At 39.0% G+C, this 17143-nt stretch overlaps 1 protein-coding gene across 2 annotated transcripts in view; it reads left to right on the plus strand.

Moving 5' to 3' along the window:
• Positions 1-17143, plus strand: part of nrg3b (neuregulin 3b) — a 227334-nt gene that overhangs the window by 98980 nt on the left and 111211 nt on the right. For both annotated transcript variants that reach the window (XM_082543324.1, XM_082543325.1), the window contains exon 2: positions 8464-8599. In XM_082543324.1, the coding sequence (XP_082399450.1) occupies positions 8464-8599 (136 nt within the window). The remainder of the gene's footprint in view (positions 1-8463; positions 8600-17143) is intronic.

Here is a 17143-nt window from a genome sequence, read left to right on the forward strand (position 1 = left end):
TATTCAGATCTGTTTCCCCAGCTGCTGTTTTTCCTCTGTAAATAATGGAAATAATGACACGTTAATGATTAGTACATCATCCACAACGCAAGGTAGAGGCACATATCCATTTCTCTGTGTGTTCATGGACCTACTGGACATACTGCTATTACAGTTCATCTCCATCTCTTTTCTGTCTCAAAATAAAGAAATATGGCTAAAAACATTAGAATAAAGTACCAGCTACAGTATAGCAAACTGCATGTTTGCTTCATTCCATGAGATCATAAGCAGTAAGATCATTTTGTCCCTCCTGGTGGTATATTATGTTAATTACACCCCAAATTACAATCAATGAATCAGGATAAATTATCTGTCTCCTTCCATATTACTGCATATGGGTTGTGAAGACAAATTAGCTCAGGAGGAATTGCATCTAATAATATTGTTATGTGTTTGAGTATTCTTATAAACATCATTACTAATTCCAGTCTTAAATGGGGAGTCGGTTACATCTGGCAGATTACGTTCAGAAACAATAAGAACTGCAGGTTTAAAGAAGTGAAATCATGTATTCACATCCTCTGGTTTGTATTGAGGCTTCATAACCACCACTGAGTGAGAGAACTGTGCAACTGAGGTGGCAAATTATCTTTTAAGCCAATTAAGGCCTTGGGCGACGTAGCCAGGGTTTCTGAAACTGATAAAAGCCTGTTAATTTCAGATAGATTCCGAGACACCCTTCTACTTTTCCTTGGATTTTGTCACACATACTTTTATGAGATTGCATACTTTACATGCCGGTCCTGGCTGCGCTAATGTTTGCACATCCTCGTCTGCTGGAGATGTTGCTTATGTCTGACAGTGCAGACATGTTCAACTCCAGCAGAGCTACAGTACACATCAGACAACAAGCTAGGGTCGAGCGCGGTATAGGCAATTTGGACTTTCGGGTTCGATCTCCTGGATGCAAAATACTTGCACTTTGCTGCGTGTGGTGTGGAGTGAATTTTTAACGTCGCTTTATGACTTGTTTGGAGCTGGTTTGGGAGAAAGATGGCTTTGAAACTGCAGGGGCTGAGTTGTTGTGTGTGTTTTGTGTGGTCATCCGCGGTTTAATCAAGCTTCCTGTGACACAGGGTCAGAAGATAATGTAGATTATTAAAGCTTTTCATTAGGGGCTGAATTGCTCCCTTGAGGTTTAATGCATGTGTGATGTTTTCTGGAGTCTACTTTATTAACCTGCTGCTTTGGGCCTGGCACACTTTCAAAAGCCTTTTTAGTTCTTCAAGAAGTGATGCTACTACATGTAGATAATGACTAGACTAAAAAATGTCTCAGTGGCCAGAAAATAAAGGAATATTTGATGTATGTAAGTGGATTTTTCTATTACATTATGAACCAAATACTGCACACTGTTTATAGTGGTTCACAGCTTTGGGACTTTAAGGTCAGTTCACATTGGACTAGAATGAAGGGCGGCCTGAGTACCTGTGACAAATGGTCCACCAAGTGCCTGTCACTGGGCTGTCATGGTAACCAAGGCCCTGTGCTCTTCAACCCTGCTTACACATAGTGACTGCCACCTTTAACCAACTGTCCCGGGGGTCAACGACTGTTTGTTTTCTGTCATGTTGGGAACAGAAGGTCTCCTAAGGCTTGTAATCTTATGATCATGCATGACATAGTTCAGTATGTATGTGCATTTGCCTGTGTACGAGTGTGACCTCTGCTGTCTCTCTGACCTGTAGCTGAGTATGTGTTCATCAGGGCTTTTTTATGACAAAAATAAATGGCTAAAGTTTGTACTTTTCATCATCCTGCTGTATTCACTGTCCATGCATATATTAGGCTTATGTAACAAACAGTATATAGCATATTTTGTATCATATGTTGCAGATGGAATAAATTACTTTGGGGAGAGTTAATAAATCCAAGAAGAAAAAAACAACTCTGTGTCTCACAGTGCTTGAAAACAAAACTGACTTACTCTGTTTTGCATAATGGGTCTCATTTCACAAGGGCGACTGTCAGTGTCCACAGCCTCCTCCACAGTAAGCAAGCAAGGCCCAGGGCAGCCTTGCTCATCTCGGACACTGGCACGGGCCATCACAAGAGCGAATGATGGCTCAGGTCCAGCAGCTTTATCCGCAGATTCTCTTTCTCAAGCTTCTGGTAGCAGGCAAAAACCCTACACTACTTATTAATCAATAACAACTGACAGGAATGTTTAATTTCTCTACCAAAGCTATGTTTATTCAAATCAATATTTTTCACCTGCTTATTCAAGCTCAGACGTGCATACAGCACATCATCATTGGAATCTAAATAAAACAAAACAATTGAAAATCATTTTTGATTAACTGCCTTGATCCACCCACCACAAAAAACTCTCACAAAGAAGGAAATCTCCCTTCATATTGCCCTCCATATTACATACATTTGCAAAAGCTTTGAAGCGTTGTTTAATGTAGTTGGTTTATCTATTTTTCATACTTATTGTGTTACTTGAATCTTGAGATAAGCATAAGCTACTGGGCTTTTAATGTATCCCATGAGGAAAAGCAGTGCAATCAGTATTTATTCTCCCTTGAATTAATCCAGAAATTATTATTATATATATATATATTTTTTGCTTCAAAGTTTAAAGTGCTGCTTCCGAGGGAAAAAATCCAAGCACCAAACCATTATGATAGATGGCATTGTCAGAGCCATTGTGCTGTCCATACACACTGCACTCTACTGTATACAGTCTTGAATATGGTTCTGTCCAAAAGGCAGCAGTGCATGATGGGTAGGCAATCAGCAGGCCCCCTTAAGACTTTCCCTTTACGTTGTAAGGCCCTCTTTGATGTGTGCTGCAGTAAACACAGCTGGTTCTCTCCCAACCACAGTCTCCTGAGGGATGAGACTCAGCACAAGAACACTAATGAGCGCATTAGAAGGAAGCCATAGAAGGAAAATGCTACAGTTGTAAATAGAATTGTCTCTTGTGTTGTATATAACAAAGATGCTGTCTATACTATGAGACGTGCTGGTGTTTATGCATTCCACTGCACTGTGTGTAAAGTCTTGCAAATGTCTACAGAGTATATACTAAATATGGAGACCAGAACAGTGCAATTCCTTTTTTAAAGTTGATGATGCCACAATGTGAATTTGAAGCTAAGCTGCAAAAATCGAAATATATAACCACAGCTTTCAGCTGCACTATAATTAACAGTTGAGGGGATTCAAGCATTGGAACTAAAAAATGAACATGGCACTGTGAAACTGAAGTGACATATGCCACCGACAATAACAGCAGCAAACCATTACAAATGAATCATTCTCCAGTTATTCCATTTAAGATAATTATAGGGCATTGAAAAGTGATGCAGAACAATTCTACCTGCCTGAAAAAAACGGTGTTAGAGCTCATTCTTCACGGGCAGGTCAAATTTTCATATGTCAAGGTGAGTGCACTGGTTAAGAATGATGCTTATGTTATGGAACATTATTTTATGCTTACTATGAAAGAGTAAAGGCAAACATTGTAGATGTTAGTTACCCCCAGAAAGCTTTTTTATAGTCATGAGAAGTTAAGCACGCAATCTAATTCAATAGCTACTAGAATCACCTTTTTCTGCATTTTTTGTTTTCTGCATGACTTTATCAGCTTGTATATCCTTGTAGAGGAGTTTTGAACCATTCTTCAACAATATTCCTTCAGGTTCCACCGCAGCATCTATTCGAGGTCTGGACTGGACTGGGTCATTGCAACACCTAGATTTTTTTTTGGCCATTCTGCTGCATCATTGACCTGCTGCATGACCTAATTTGCTTTAGCTCTTGGACAGATGCCCTCATGCTTCACTGTAGCATACTTTGGTATAAAGAGTCCATGGTCAACTCTATGACTAGAAGATGTCCAGGTCTTGTGCCTGCAAAACCAGCCCCAGTCATCATCTCTACACTTCTGTGCTTGACAGTTAGTCTGAGGTGTTTGTGCTGATATGCTGTGATGGGTTTGTGATGGCCAGACATCTCCACTTTGATTCTTGTCTTTCCAAATGATATTATTCCAGAAGTCTCGTGGTTTGTTTTGATAAAACGTTGGACACCTTAGCTATGCTGCCATAATCTTTTTAGAAAGAAGAGGCTTTCTCCTGACAAGCCATACTTCTTCAGTACATTTCTAATTATACTGTAATGAACCATTTAATATGCTAACTGAGGCAGTTTTTGCAGTTGCTCTGACTTTTAGGGTAAAATTGCTGGGAAGACTGTTGCATTGTGTTGACACGTACCTGAATGCTCCAGACCAGCAAACTGCCAAAATCTTTGCTTTTATAGAGGTAGTCACACTCGCTGATGATCCAAAAAATGAAGTGCATTAGATTGGCAGTGCCTGGCTGCTACTTACCCTCTTAATTGCTATGGAAGCAGTAAGGGTGTACTTAGCTTTGCACAGGACTGCAGAAACCCCTGAGACCCCCCTTTTCACGCCAATGTGGATGCTACAACGTGTAGCATATAATCTGAAGGCTGACTTTGCCCGAGTTTATAACACCAACTTTCCGTTTTACTACATCTAAAGTCATGATGTGTCTGAATTGCACAGTTTAAATGTTAGCTCCAGAGACTTTGCTTTTGTTATGGAAGTGGAGTTGCTTTACATTTATTTTAGACCAGCATATCTTTACATTCCCGGCATGTTTTCTAATGTGAAGAACGATTATGTGCAAATTCTTGAACTTACTGAAGTTATACACTTCAACTTAATTGTATTGAGGGAGAGAAAAAGCACTAGCCTTGGTATTCTTCCCAGATAACTCTGATCTTTCAAGCATCATTTGAATCTGTGATCCCCAGCCAGTAGATTCCTTGAAAGTTACCAAGGGATTGAGCAATCTGGATTGCCTTTGTGCAACGGGGAGAGTGAGAGACGTGAAAATGATTTCAAAGAGTCCAGGATGAATCATGCTCCCACTGCAGCTGCCATTTATTAGCACATTTTCCACCATGGTTTTTACAGCTACCTAGCATACATAGGTTCATAGAGTTTGCTAGAGGCTTGCTTTGCAGGGGGGTTATTTTGTAAAATGCTTCATTAAAAGTGTTGATAAATGAACGTCATACTAACTTGTGTGGTTGTCATAATTAGTCATGACATTAAATCTTAATAAAAACTAAAAGCGAGGGACACCTCATTTATCAGCTGTTACCTCTATAATGAAGATGAAGATTAATTTGAAAAAAGTGTGATACGCTCCCACTACTGGTTTGATATGAAAAATGTCCTTAACTCATTAAAGTACTTGTACCAGCCAACGAATTTACACAGACTTTTTCAGGGTTAATTCTTTGAATGTCAAGGAATGGCAATGCAGTAAACATAATATCCAAAAACTCAAACACAGATTATCACTTTCTTGTTTTGATAACAAGAAACCCTCTAATCCCTTTATTAACTTGCTCTTGTTTCCAGCTTGACATGTGCTCATTCAAAAGTCCCTGAGTTGTGCTTGCTATGCTGCAGATTTTTTTGAAACCAATTCTTGCCTGTCAAGGATGATGAAATGGAAACCCATAAGAAATTGACAGCGTGTACCGCTCAAGGACGAACATATCTGAAGATGACTTGTTTCCTGATTTGGACAAGGGGGCTAAGAGAGTAGATGTAATCCTTAAAGACTTTAACAAAAAAAACCTATGTGTTTGTTTGTTTGTTTGTTTTTTGTTAGGTAGTTGTAGATTGACGGTTGAGACATTTTTCATTGTATTTTAAAGAAACGGACAACGTGTTGAAATGCTTGCATTCACTGCCACATCTTATAGGTTTGGATGAATCACTGCAGCCCACACAAAATTTTGAAAATCAGCTATTATGGAAATCTTTTTGCCATAATATGTTTAATTTTAGGAGCTTATGTCAGCCTCTCCCCTTCTGGGTGTGAAACTGACACATTGTCTGTCTGAAAAATTGAAATAGTATACAGAAGGTGCTTTTGGACTGTGCTGTTGAGAGCTTTTTCTCTTGGAGAATAAATAATATATATATGTGTATGTGTCAATTCCTACTTTTCAGCTCCATTACCAACATGGGATTTAAGAATTCAATTCAATTCAATTCAAATTTATTTATATAGCGCCAAATCACAACAGTAGCCACCTCAAGGTGCTGGTAATAATAACAGCACCAACAATAATACATACAGAGAAAACCCAACGATCAAATGAGCCCCTATGAGCCGCACTTTGGCGACAGAAAGAGATTAATAACAAGTATGATTCAATGCAGAGAGGTCTACTAACACCAAGTGAGTGAAAAAGGTGACTAAAAAGGAAAAACATCATGGGAATCCCCCTGCAGCCTATGCCCATGGCAGCATAAAGGGAGGATTCAGGGTCACCTGGTCCAGCCCTAACTATATGCTTTAGCAAAAAGGAAAGTTTTAAGACTAATCTTAAAAGTAGAGATAGTGTCTGTCTCCCGAATCCAAACTGGAAGCTGGAAGCAGTGCTATGCTTGAGCCACTTCTCATGCAGGAAATGATAAACTAATGATATATCAGGAAAAGCTTGCTGTAGAGACTGCTTCGCATAAAATACAATGGCAACTTTGAAGAATAAAGTTTTTGATTTTTTTCCAGCACAGATCGGATTCCTTGTGTTGCAGGTACTTGGAGGTGTTTGGTATCTGGATGACCTTGGCTTTCTATTGTAAATATATCAACGGTTAGCCTTACAGCACAAAATCAATTTCCTCTTTAGCTGGAACCCTCTGCCTCACATGCTTAGAGCTGAACCACTGACCTGGCATAGTGGGTGTTGTCTTTGAATATCAATTGTGGTACTTCTCACGTGTAGTCACTGTCTGCTGCTTTCTGAATAAAATATCCAGGAGGCTTTAAAAGCCGTGACAATTATTGTGAGGGATGTGCATACCACAGGGGGACGTTGTGTTCTATTTTCTATTAATAAAGTTACATCTTTGAATAGATAACCTTTTAATGATTCACTCTGGGAGTTTGTGGAATTAATAATACACCATATAATCCCTGTGTCTTTTAAAGCCTAGAGAGTGAAAGAGTCAACTTTGGTTTGAGGCCTACTTTTGTAGAGTAAAAAAATGTTTTACTTTTCTACTGTGTTTGTGTCTACCTTATAAGATACCAGTGGTATTTTTTACTACTAAAGAGTTTACATTTAAACCGCCACAATAAGTAGTTTAAATAATGTCTTCCAAAGTTTTTACTCTGACATAGAAGAGTCTCGGGTAGCCTCAGGAGCAACACATATCTCCTTGTGTTCTCTCTGATCTCTCATCAGCTCTTGGGCCTTACATCAAGAGCCCCAGATTTATCAATCAATAGCCATAAACAAAACATCGATTGAACTGGACACTGGGGCACAACAAACAGATTATCAAGTTTTTAGCCCTCCGTGTGCGCATGGTGACTAGAGGCACAGCTGTAAAAATGCCACTTGCCAGCCAAAGCGTGCTGCACAGCGTACAGAGGATCAGGCATGAAAGATGTGGGAGCTTCATACAAAAGGAATTACAATTACCAGAACATGGTGTTAAAAAGGTGTGTCTGTGCACCACATAAATGGATGAAAGCAGAATCAGATGAGTAATCCAGTTGTATTGGCAAGGTATTGGGGTATAATACTAGTCAATCCAATTGCCAGTGCTCTGTGTCATTGTGCACACACATGTGTGCTTGGGTAATTCTGATAGTGTTTGGACAAATTTTGCACGTGGTTGCACGTAATAGTTGTGGTGCTGACATGTCTGACAGCTGTGCATATTTCACAGGGTGGAGAACCCTGCATTGCGGTGCTCGTACACAGCAGCCATGCTCTTTATGTGAGAGCAGCTCAGGGTCAGACTAGAAGAAGAAAATCAAAGTTGCATCACCAAGCCCATCACTCTGTGTTGTGTCTCTGGGTAGCGCAGCGCTAACGTATTCACATCTCTCTGCCTTACCTCGTTAATATATTCCCGAGTTTTTCAGCTATGTTTACTAAAGCAGCAGAACGGGAATTTCACTTAGAAGTTGTGGTTAAACGGCTTCATTTGCAACAAAAAAGCAGGCATAATACATGGTATTTAATAATGATGCGAGCACATACACCAAAAACAGTGCAAGTGTTAATTCAGTCATCATTACTTTCCTCTCTTTGTCTCTTCAAGCTGAAAACACCAATTTTAATCAGTCCTTAATAAAACACAATCATTCCCTGGGCTATCTTGCTTTTAGCCCACTGAGATTCGCAAGGGAGCGAGGAATGAAATCTTCTCTTCCAATCTAACAAGAGTGGTTGTTTCATTACAAATAAGTAAATCGCTGCTGAATGACATTTGCCACTTCACATGAAAGAAGTTTAGAAAAATGTTCCTGTTGATTTAAGTTGCTAAAGAATGAGAGGATTTTTTTAAAAATATATAAAACTGTTCAATTTGAACTAAATTGGTTTCCTCTTGTCTTTCTTCAGCGCTCGCCCCAACACATCCCAGCCTTCGTTCGGAGGTCTTCAAGCCATGTGTGGAAGACAAGGACCTAGCCTTTTGTCTGAATGAGGGAGAGTGTTCGATCATTGAAACCGTGGCTGGGGTTCACAGACACTGCAGGTGAGTTTGAAGGCTGCACCGTGTTTCTGTCTCGGCACTGAAACGCTCTTTGTCCCCCCCCAATCCATCAACAATTCATTCACTAGTCTCAACTCGTTTTCACTCAGTCCAGCTAAATTAGTTCTGGAAGTGATGAAACCCATGAAACGGGAAGATCAATGTGCAAATGCACAATAAATTAAGATCTGTTATCACCTGAACCACTAGAAGAGGGATCGGATATACTTTAGCTGAACAGATGCTAATTCTCTGAAAAAAAGTTGCAGATTCAACCACGGAGCAGTGAACGTGACGAAACCTCTGTCTTCACTTTGCTCTGACAAAAGTAGTAATGATGATAGCAATCTTATAAAAGGCCTTTCTCCTTCCGTATTAAGCTTGGAAAAAATTTTTTTGTCTGACATGGCCCCTCAGTCTGCACCACATTTTAATGGTAAGTGTTAAGAAGCAGCTCTTGTTATATCCTTCTTTGATCTCACTTGAAAGAAATTGATTTTTTCCTTGATTTTTCTTTTTTGCCTTTCGTTTGTGACATGATCATCTTTGCTGTATTCCTTTTGTTTTACTCTGCCTGACACTCACTCTGTGACTGCACAAGAGAATAAATAAAGGTAGCAAGCAAGTACACCCTTGACACATCATGTAACCAGACAGGAATAAGTAAACTGGTGTCAATTAACTCAATTAAACTTATTGAGGAAATCAATGCAGCCCCAGGGTATTTTTAATGCCTTTGACATTAAAAATTATTCACCTGCATCAGAAAGCATCTACTGTGTGTCTCTCTCATGCAGTTTAATTAATTTGCTTCACATTTGTAATAGATAAAAAGTATCACTTGTTTATACAGTACTGTGCAGAAGTCTTGAGCCACCTCTTTGTTTCTATTTCCACAGGTGAAGCAGGTTATTGATCTATCTGCACACACACACACACACACACACACAAAACAGAGTTTCTACAGTTCTAACAAACTTGAATGACCACCTTTCTTCTCCAACAAAGCTCTCTTGGGCAAGCTTTCTTGTAATTTCTTTAAGTAGGCTTCAGGAACTATTCTTCTTGAAGGACATTCCACTCCTCTTGTAAGAAGAAGCCGTCGGCAGTGAAAGCTTTCCATTGCATAGTGGATCAAAATCTGGCGGTGCTTTTCTGCATTCATAACTCCAATTTGAAAAAATGCTCAAAACTATTGACTAAAATGCAACTCCAGATGGCTGCACCGCCCTCACTCCTGACATCCTCCATACTTGTTGGACACAGTTTGGATTTAGCAGTCTGTAAGACCTGCTGTGTCTGATTTTTCAGTCCAGTTCTTTTGTAATGTGCCATACCTGTGACTTTCTTTTAGGGCTGCCATTTCTTTTGTCCCGAAGTTCCCTAAATCTTTTAAAGGACTCACTCCAAATAGTGTTGAGATATGCCACGTTTTTAGCTAACAGCTGTCTGGGAGTCACCTTATTGAAGCAAAAAAAATTATGCCTGCCAAAGTGTGTTATCTTTGCCATTTTGAAATTGGGACAAATTATGTGTTTTTGTGGCAGGCTCCTAGTAACAAAGTGCCAAAAGTTACAATTTAAAATGGCTTCTTTGTTGTCTGTTATATATAAAACGCTGGTTCATCCTTGGAGTTAGGTACCTTTTCTCTGCCTGAATGATTAACAGTTTAGTTTAAGTGATTTAACAAATGAACAAAAAAAACCTGAAAATGGTCAAAGAACAAACTCTGAAAGATCTTTAGAAAGCCTGGAGAATTATTGCTCTAGTCCACTTTAAACTATTACAAGAAAGTCTGGCTCCCTGGAAGCTAAATTTAAAGAATTGACTGGTGTTCTCAAAACAGAACATACAATGTTTTACGAGGGGAAAAAAAACATAAACTGGCTATAAAAAGTCAATGTGGGTGGTTAATCAAGTCTGATTTAAATATCAGTTCTGGCTTTAAATGACCCATTACTGGATATTGGTTACTGAGCATAATTCATTTTTTTGCAACGATGCCGTCCTTTGTTCTGTGATTTAAATATCTGCAAAGTCCAAACTTACTTGTTCAGTTCAGCTGTGCCAAAGGAGAGCCTCTGGCAATCAATATCTACCTAGAGGGAAAAAAGTTGTGACAAGGCTTCCATAGGACCCAGAGAAATCTTGTTAAGGCACAGGTGAACCTGCAGAAGCCCTCCATCACTCTCCCCACAGCTTCTGTGTGGATATCCTGTCACATTCTGCTTCTCGCTGCGCCTCAACACCCATCTGACCTGCAAATCTGGTGAAGGCTGTCTTGAGCTGGAACAGGCAGCTGTCGATCCCCGTTTCATAGTCAGAACCGCCTTCAGTGAGGGCCTAACATTTATTTGGATTTTTGGAATGTACATGTCACGAAATTTCACTGAGTACTGAGGTAGAGAGTCAAGGTGCTGCTTTAGTTAAAAGGTTTTCCGTAAATGAGAAAAAAAAGTGATTCTTGATAACATTTTGTTAAGACGTTAAACAGCTACAGAATTTGACAAATTTGCAAATTTCTGTATCAGGTTTTAGCCAAATATTCAATATTCAATGTATTGTAAAATATAACATATGAAATATGAAATAAAACAAGCATAATGTTCATAGGAAATGACTAGAAAGTGTTTAAATGTAAAATTATTCTTATTTCAGAATATACTGGCAGTTTAGTTGATAGTGTAATTATAAGTTGTGTTAACTTAAAAAAAAAGTATACAGCTGATGCTGGGAATTATTAAATGATGCAAGCTCAATGCAGTGTGTGTTTCATGTCATATTATTGTGGCAGCTACAATAATTTCGAGCATGTCACCTGTGTGACAGCATCAAGACACCCTGAAGACTTGTTGCAACTACACTCTGGGCTATAATTAGCGACAGCTGAATGATGAATATAGGACTCAGGAATGACTGGAGGGCCTGACCTAGAGACACAGCGGAGTGCCTGTTGTGTGAAAGAATGATTACAGGTTTGTGAGTACTTTTATTGAAAGGTTGTTGTTTTTTTCCAGAGAGAAGTCCAAGCAGTAAGTCAGAAAAAAATATGATCATTTCACTCAAAAAATAAATAAATAAATAAATAAATAAATAAATAAATCACTGCCAAGTGGATTGTGTTTTAATGATATTGCTACTGGGAGGGGCGTCCAAGTGGGCTTCTGATCTAAGACAGAAATTACATCAAAGCTTGCAGGAAGTCATGTGGAATAAATGAAAACTCCCATTCTTCGTTAAAGCTGCATAAGGTGATTTCTGAGCTCTTGGGGGGGTCACAACAAGTTCAAAGCAGCGCGGTGACATAAAGACAAAATTTGCAAGTTGAAGTTGAAATCAGATGTTTTAAAATGCATTTTAAGAAACGTGAATATAATTTTTAACTTATAATGATACAGAAAGTTACATGAAATACAGCAAATGTGTGTTTAAATATTCACAGCAGGAACATCCCATTGTTTGTGACAACAAATGTTAATCCAAAATTTACAAATACTTTCTTTCCTGTTTAATGCACAGATTCCTCAACCGTGTGGCTGCATTTATGGCTTGTTAAGTTATTTGTTTACGTTTGATCTTCTACTCAGTCATTTCATGCTGAAGTTGTAGTGTACAATAAGCTTGTGTGAGCTTGTTTGCTGAAAATGGTGGCCCGCAGTTTTATTTTTTGAGGATTAAACCATAACAACCAGCTGAAAGCTAAAAAAAACCCCACAAACAAACAAAGACACATAAAGACGCTGCTATTCCATCATCTTCGTCTTATAGTCTATACATAGTTATCTTCTTGCCTTCTTCCTGTCACAGATATTGTTCACGAAAGTAAATTCGCACATTGCAGAAAACAAGAAAAATAGATAAATAAATATACGAGGCTGGCGTTTCACAGTCAGGTTTAAGGTGCTGGAGATGCTGCTGCTGATCGATCAGCCCTTCAAGGAAAGTCATATCAGTGTCCTGATCTGAGAACTGTGACCTCTCCCACTAAAATACAGAAAAAGGAAAGGTTTAAAGATCGCTGCCTTGTTTGATGTCATGCTTTCTTCCAGACCTCCAGGGCCTCAGAGCCGGTTGGATATTTTCCAACATGTGACAGCTAAAGATGTCAGAATCGTCTCTAAACATTTGAATTATTGTAGGGAAACACCGTTTTGAACTTAGGAATCAATTTAATTTGTTATGAAACATTTCCTCTGCTCTCCTCCTCCTAGCCCCTTCTCCCACCACTCTGCCGGATGTTCATGTTTGCCAATGCTAATAAGGCTCCCAAAATAAACATGCAAATGCGAGTTTAAGACCTACTTTCACATCAGTGCCGTGCCTTTTGTACAATAAATGTACAAGAATTCAAAAGTCTTGTGAGGCTCAACACATGACAGCCTAGTCACATTCAGGATTATCACAAAAGAGATAACAAAAAAACCCTTACAAAAGGTTTTCTTCTTTTATTTGTAGAAGATGGCAAAAGAATTTCTCACAGATCAAACCAGAACATGTTTGGCATTTACTGTGACATGCCTAATATGTTGTAGACCCACTACTGGAAAAGCTGTGACGGCCAGGACAGAGCGCAGGACCTCTGGGTACGGTGTCTGGCACTGGGTTCTTGGCAGCTGATGCTTTGGATCATGTGGACTGTAGGTTGGGACCTCCATGAATGTGGCTGCAGGGCATCTCTTGAATGCTTAATTATGTTGAGATTTGGCAATTTTGAAAGCTGGATCAAATCTTTGAACTCTTTATTGCTTTGAACTCATTTTTCCCAGGTCAGTTTTTGGGGCGTGGCTGGCGCATTGTCCTGCTATGGCAGTGGCATTATGATGGGGATGTGGAGGTGGAAAACTGACATCCACATGAGTTCCAGGGCACAGAATTTCCGTGCAGAACAATTCATTGAGTATGATCAATGTTACTCACTTCAGCTGTCAGCGATTTTAATGTTGCTGATAGATCAGCGGCCCGTTTTTCCTAAGGGGACCAAAAATTTTACTTGGTTTAGTGGCGCAGGCAAATGACCAAAATACTGAAGTGGGTATCTTTTCTTCTGGATGGGATGAAGCTTTAAAACATTTATCTCAAACTCCAACCATGGTAAATGGTATGTGCTATGCTGCAGTCACATTAGGGAAAACAGCAGCTGGAAAACAATGGCATGAAAAAGTTAATTCATTCATGTACAATGAACTTGTAAACTTTGTCCTATGAAATTAAGAAACTGAAATTCTGCAGTTCCTGCAAATTAACCACAAATGAGGCACTTTTCACGTTGCTTTCATATAGGCATATAACCAGACTACAATCAGTTGGCAACCAGCTGAATCAAGTCCCCAACTCCAAAGAAATGTGTCACAGACAAGTTGCACAATCTAACTCAGATTGATTATAATGTGTTCAGTATGTGTTTAAACTGGACTGCAGTTATTTGTGAACTTTGCCAGTGATTGTTTACTGTGGCCTCGAGAGGTCAGACGCACTGCAACTTAGAAAAAGACCAGTGAATAAAAAACTGCCTCAAAGCCGCACAAAACAAATTGGAGGTTGAATGAAAACAACAGAAGAGTTCAGCTGCGGAGGTGACACGCTAACAGTAAACCTGTATCTGTATTATTCAAATCATGATATTAAATCACATATTACCTTCGGTCCTTTTCCCCCCTCACAGCACTAAAGAATCCTCCGCTTCTTTCAAGCACATCTCAGTACAATCCTTCACGTTTTGGTTTCTATCACTGCCACAGTTGGTCTGTCACATTATTATCACACCAAAAACACATTCCTTTTGTGTTCTTTTGCAGCTTTTTTCTATTTGCTGGTGTTTTTTTTAAGTTGCATTACATTTGACCTCTCAGGGCCACCATACAGATTGCCTCCCACTGGGTGATTTGGACACTTGACTTGACTTTCAATTGCAAGGTTGCCCAGAAGTTGATGGGTGTTGCTATACAACTTCTTGGTAACCAGTTGGTTATCACAACCACTTGTAGTTGGTTGCTGAATGCAAAAGAAATTTCATGTAATCACCAGACAGCCACTATTTTTCCCGGTCTTAAAGAGCTTCCCATTCTCCTTGCAAAATTTAATTTTTTCTAATAGTGTGACTAACAAATAGGTCTGAAATGAAAAAGATTTATTCAGTGTTTGTTTGTTTCATAGATACTTGTTTCATACATTTAGCATTTAACATGAATTGCCACATGAAAACGATAACACGCTTTTTTTTTACCATGAGATGTCAAGCTCACTAAGTGCACAAAGGTAGAAAGCATATATATTCTGTAACAGAAAAAAAAGAACTCCATGTAAAAAAAGGAGGAGGAATATATTATCAAGAGGTGTAGCAGAGATGGCTGTCATATGCAATCATGTCATCTTTTTCTTAGTGCTATATTCAGCACCACAGCAGTTGGGCAGGTAGTGGTGTAGGTCTTAGAATAAAACTGCACCTTAAGTACTGTTCTAGAATAGAGGATGCCCATGGTAATGATAGTCCATAATCCAGTGATCCTTGCAGTGGAAGAATTCAGTGTTACATAGGCCCTACTGCAGAATTTTGGGATACTTAGGCTATGCCAGTGCAGGATGGACTTGCCAGAGCCTGACAGTTACTTCAACAAACCACACTCCATGAATAATGGTGCATGCTAACTGTTCTGGGTTGAGTAACACTCACAACACAGAGTCACAAGCGTATACAGTTATGACTGAAAACTTGGAAGCACTTTCTCTCTCTTCTCCTTGCTCAGAGAGAGTTTGTTTGGTTGGAGGGCATTGCGGAATATATTAGTTGCAATGAAAATCCAATGCAGTTCTTTGGCCACCACCTGCAGCACTGTGTCATAGTTTGGTAACACACAGCAATAGGAATAATATTCAGGATGCTGTGCATGCTTTGGGCATGAAATACAGCAAGCATGAATTCCGGGCTGCTGTATGTGGACTTGTGTGCAGTACATCAGCTTTTTCAGACCAGTATTCTTTCTGCTGCGTTCTTGTCCCATGCGTTGAAACCAATTTCTTTTCTGGATAGAAGGTTTTGCTTGCAGATTTCAGTAGCAGCAATAGTCGATGTTCACTGAAAGAAAAAAATTGCTTCCTTTCAAAAGAATGAATCCTAACTTGTATGGGTATTGTTTCAACAGCATATTACACAGAGGCTGGCTTGTGTTGCAAAGATGATGCAAAGCTACTGCAAGTTAGCTTTATAGTTGAAACAGAATGAAGAGTAGCATGAGAGTAAATATATAAATGGTTTGCATTATTGTTATTGTTCCAGTTACATATATATTAGGGGTGCAACGATACTCGTATCGATATTGAACCGTTCGATACAGTGCTTTCGGTTCGGTACGCATATGTATCGAACAATACAACATTTTTTATTTATTTTAACTTTTCTTCTGACAATGCTGTCTGTGTTGAGCGCTCAGTGGATCTGCGTTCGACTACTCCGCCTAGGCTGCACTGTCAAGTGCAGATCCACTGAGCGCAACGCAAGTTAGCGAGACAGAAGCTAAGCTCGTTGCAACATGGCAACTGACTCAACGCTACCTGAAATTGAACCTCCCCCACCCTCATTCAGATCTGGCATTTGGAACTATCTTGGTTTTCATGTGACGTATGACCCTGATGGTAAGCACGTCATGGACAAAAGTAAAACAGTATGTCGGATGTGCCACGCAATGCTCAATCGGTGGGAATTAGTGCGTTAGCGCAGTTAGCTTGTTAACGTGTTGACGTCGTCCAGCCCCACGAACGGGGCCATCCACAGTAACTCGTTAACGGGGATTTGCCGCGTTATGGCGTTAATGTCATTTTAACGAGATTAACGCTGACAGCACTAGTGGGAACACAACGAATATGACTGCACATTTACGCCGACATCATCCTAGTGCAAAGACAAGTGAAAGCAGACAAAAACAACAAGCACGCATGCTACAAACTTTACCCGAGTCATTTAGACAGCCGTTAGCACATGATTCTCCTTATGGGGACCTGATATGTTTAATATGCTGCTGAGAGTATAGCCCAGAAGAAGCGAATAGTATAGCTTTTATTTTGGAAAGAGCCATTTCTCTGTAATAAACTCTCTTTTCCAAAGATGAGTGATTCCTCGATCAGATAGATTTTGTTTTTTATGATTTTGTTGTTTCAGCAACATTAAATTTAAAAACTGTACTTTTGAATTAAAATATATATTTATAATTTTAACAAATAACAAATTAAAAAGGCATGAACATTTTTTTGTATCGAAAAAATATCAAACCGTGACACCAAAGTATCGAAACGAACCGAACCGTGAATTTTGCGTATCGTTGCACCCCGAATATATATATATATATATATATATATATATATATATATATATATATATATATATATATATATATATATATATATACATATATATATATATATATATATATATTCTAATAGGTCATTTAAACAATGGCTGTTTACCAGTGTAATTTCTCCAGTTAATTTAATATAGTAAAATTATTGCTATAGTGGATTTAAATTGGTAACATCTCCAGACAGAGTCTAAGACAT

This window comes from Aulonocara stuartgranti (assembly GCF_965226115.1).
Source record: "Aulonocara stuartgranti genome assembly, chromosome: 8".
In the NCBI taxonomy this organism is placed as follows: Eukaryota; Metazoa; Chordata; class Actinopteri; order Cichliformes; family Cichlidae; genus Aulonocara; species Aulonocara stuartgranti.